Genomic DNA, 2,543 nt, shown 5'->3' with positions numbered 1-2,543 from the left:
AAAAAAAAAAAAAAAAAAAAAAAAAAAAAAAGCAGAAAGGCACCTTACTTTTTTGTCAAGTTACCATTTTAAAAAATGTGATGAAATGTAGTTATGAAGCTTTTTAAGGGGCAACATTTTTTAAACTGTCTTATCATTACGCATTTTACTACAATAATACCAGAGCAATGTATTCCAGAACTAAACAATGACGATCTCAATTAGAGTGACAGCATCTTTAAAAAAAATAAAACCTAAATACACACAAAATTAAATACTACCAACTTCAAAACACCTAAATTAATGGGGCTGAAGGAAAAACACTGTAATAAACAAAAGCGTTTAACTGGTCCCTAAGCATACAAACCATGAGAGGAACTCCTGGATTCCTCAGAGAGTACAGTGCAATCTCAAAACACTGCACACAAACTCAACATATAATGCAAATATATACTTTTCTGGTTAAATGTTATCTTATCTAACTATCACTTCATTACCATATACCGAAACTGCATTTATTTGATTATAATTTTAGTAAAACAATAATAATGTGAAACATTATTACAATATAACAGATTGTTATTGTAATATATTTTGACATGCAATATATTCCAGCATAATTTCTCCGGTCTTCAATTAATATTTTTGTGGAAACCAATGATGCTTTCATTTGTCAGGATTCTTGAATGAATAAAAAGTTCAGAATACGGTCACTTTTCATTACTTTAATGCACCTTTGGTGAATAAAAGTATTAATATTATGTGCAACATAATGATGAAAAAAACTACACCACTTCCATGTGTTGCTTATTCAACACATGCTCGTTTCAAAACAGCTGAGCTGCTGAAAAATGTTGATAAGTTAGTAGTTTCTTTTTTTTTCTGCAGTTAATAACACCACAACTGTACCAAAAATTAAAGACTGTTCACTCCAAACTCAAGGAAGCGGGTTAAGAACAGGGACAGATGGATGGAGAGTTAGATGAATGGATGAGGACATAAATGAACTGACAGACGGATGGCCACAAAGAGGAAAAGGGTGGGATGGTAAGATACGTACCCAGTACGTCTGAGGTGAAGAGAAAGAGAGAGAGAGGGGGGGGGGATGTGTGGAGGGAAGGAGTGTCAGGAGAAAGCAAGATGAAAAAGAGAAAAAAGACAGATCAGACATGAGGAAACACTGAGAAAAATGTTCAGGAAACAGAGAGAATGTGTACTAATATACACTTCTGAAAACTGACAGGGCTTGACAAACACATTTTCATGCCTTATTTGAACAGAGTGTATATTTGCAAACGTTTCTGTGTCTACATATCATTCCTCCCAACAAACTGGCTATTTGTTTAGCTCTCGATGTGTGCATTTTGAAATTTGCTCAGAACATTTATTATTTTGGTCACTCTGCGTGTTGCTAACCCACACGTTCAATCTTTCTGACCACACGAGGGAGCTCTTTCAGTAGCGGTGTGTGCAGCTGTGGTTCATACCCAGACTGGATCTGGTGCTGGAGCGCTCGATGATCGTGTGTTTGCTGGGGTTGTTTAGCACGGAACGTTTGGCAAGTGAGATGTCTGCTGTCACCCTGGTGATGGATATTCTGGAACACACAACAAACCATAACCATGGTATGCCAATTATAGCACAGGCGTATTGTGATATTTCCAGCGTTTATGATCCACACAGAACTTTGCCATTAATATTAGCAGCTTCTTTCACAACATAAACGTTGCCAAATTTCAAAACGATGAACTATTTTTGTTCATCATTTTGTATAATAAGTCTTTATTTTCACCATGACGTGTATATTTTGGTACCCACCTGCCTTCGAATTTGTGTTTTAGAAAATCAAAGAGAGCTTTCTGCATCATATCTGTCACCTGCAATGATACACAAACACACACAATTGAGCAAGATGAAGAACATGCCTAAAAAGTTTCAATAGACATTTGTCCATGACTAAGACTTTTTTGAAAGAGAGATATACGGTCTTGCCTCGTAGCCTTTAAGGGATGGTCCCACCAAAATAATGGGTCTCATGGAAGGCACCACATCATAAGGAGGAACATGCTCCATCTGAAGATTCAACACACAAAACCTCTTCAGTGAAATCATAAACAGACCGCAAACATTTGGCTTTAAAAACAGCATTCACACCCATGTCTTATGCTTCACTTATGCTTCAGAAGGTTTTTTTTTTTTAAATGCTTCCTTTGTTTTTCCTCTGATATTCTTAGCAATAACGGCTCATAATGGAATTTTCTGGGTAGCTGATGACTTAAACAAATATATTTTTATTATAGGCTAATATGAGAATTTAGTTTTAATTTAGATCAATCAAAATCTGATTTCTTATTATTTAAATATGTATTTTGTTTAAAATATATGCTTGTATATATGGTCAATGTCTTACTAATATCTTAAAATGGTCTTTATATATCATGTAGAGTTACATTTAATGAACTATTATTAATATATGTATATAAAGGTTAATACATAATATACACTTAAGATAAAAAGTTATGGCTGTCAATAAAAAAAAAAAAAAGTAAAATTATAATAATATA

At 34.1% G+C, this 2,543-nt stretch overlaps 1 protein-coding gene across 1 annotated transcript in view; it reads right to left on the bottom strand.

The window, feature by feature from the left end:
* Positions 1-2,543, bottom strand: part of LOC122341548 (voltage-dependent L-type calcium channel subunit beta-1-like) — an 11,608-nt gene that overhangs the window by 1,663 nt on the left and 7,402 nt on the right. Inside the window, exons 8-11 of the mRNA XM_043234998.1 lie at positions 1,972-2,052; positions 1,798-1,856; positions 1,467-1,576; positions 1,040-1,048 (exon numbers count right to left, since the gene is read on the bottom strand). Coding sequence (XP_043090933.1) covers positions 1,040-1,048; positions 1,467-1,576; positions 1,798-1,856; positions 1,972-2,052 — 259 coding nt within the window. The remainder of the gene's footprint in view (positions 1-1,039; positions 1,049-1,466; positions 1,577-1,797; positions 1,857-1,971; positions 2,053-2,543) is intronic.

The sequence above is a fragment of the Puntigrus tetrazona genome, chromosome 3 (genome assembly GCF_018831695.1).
Source record: "Puntigrus tetrazona isolate hp1 chromosome 3, ASM1883169v1, whole genome shotgun sequence".
NCBI lineage: Eukaryota > Metazoa > Chordata > Actinopteri > Cypriniformes > Cyprinidae > Puntigrus > Puntigrus tetrazona.
The sequence above is the reverse complement of the archived record's forward strand: the minus strand, read 5'-3'. Positions and strand labels throughout refer to the sequence as shown.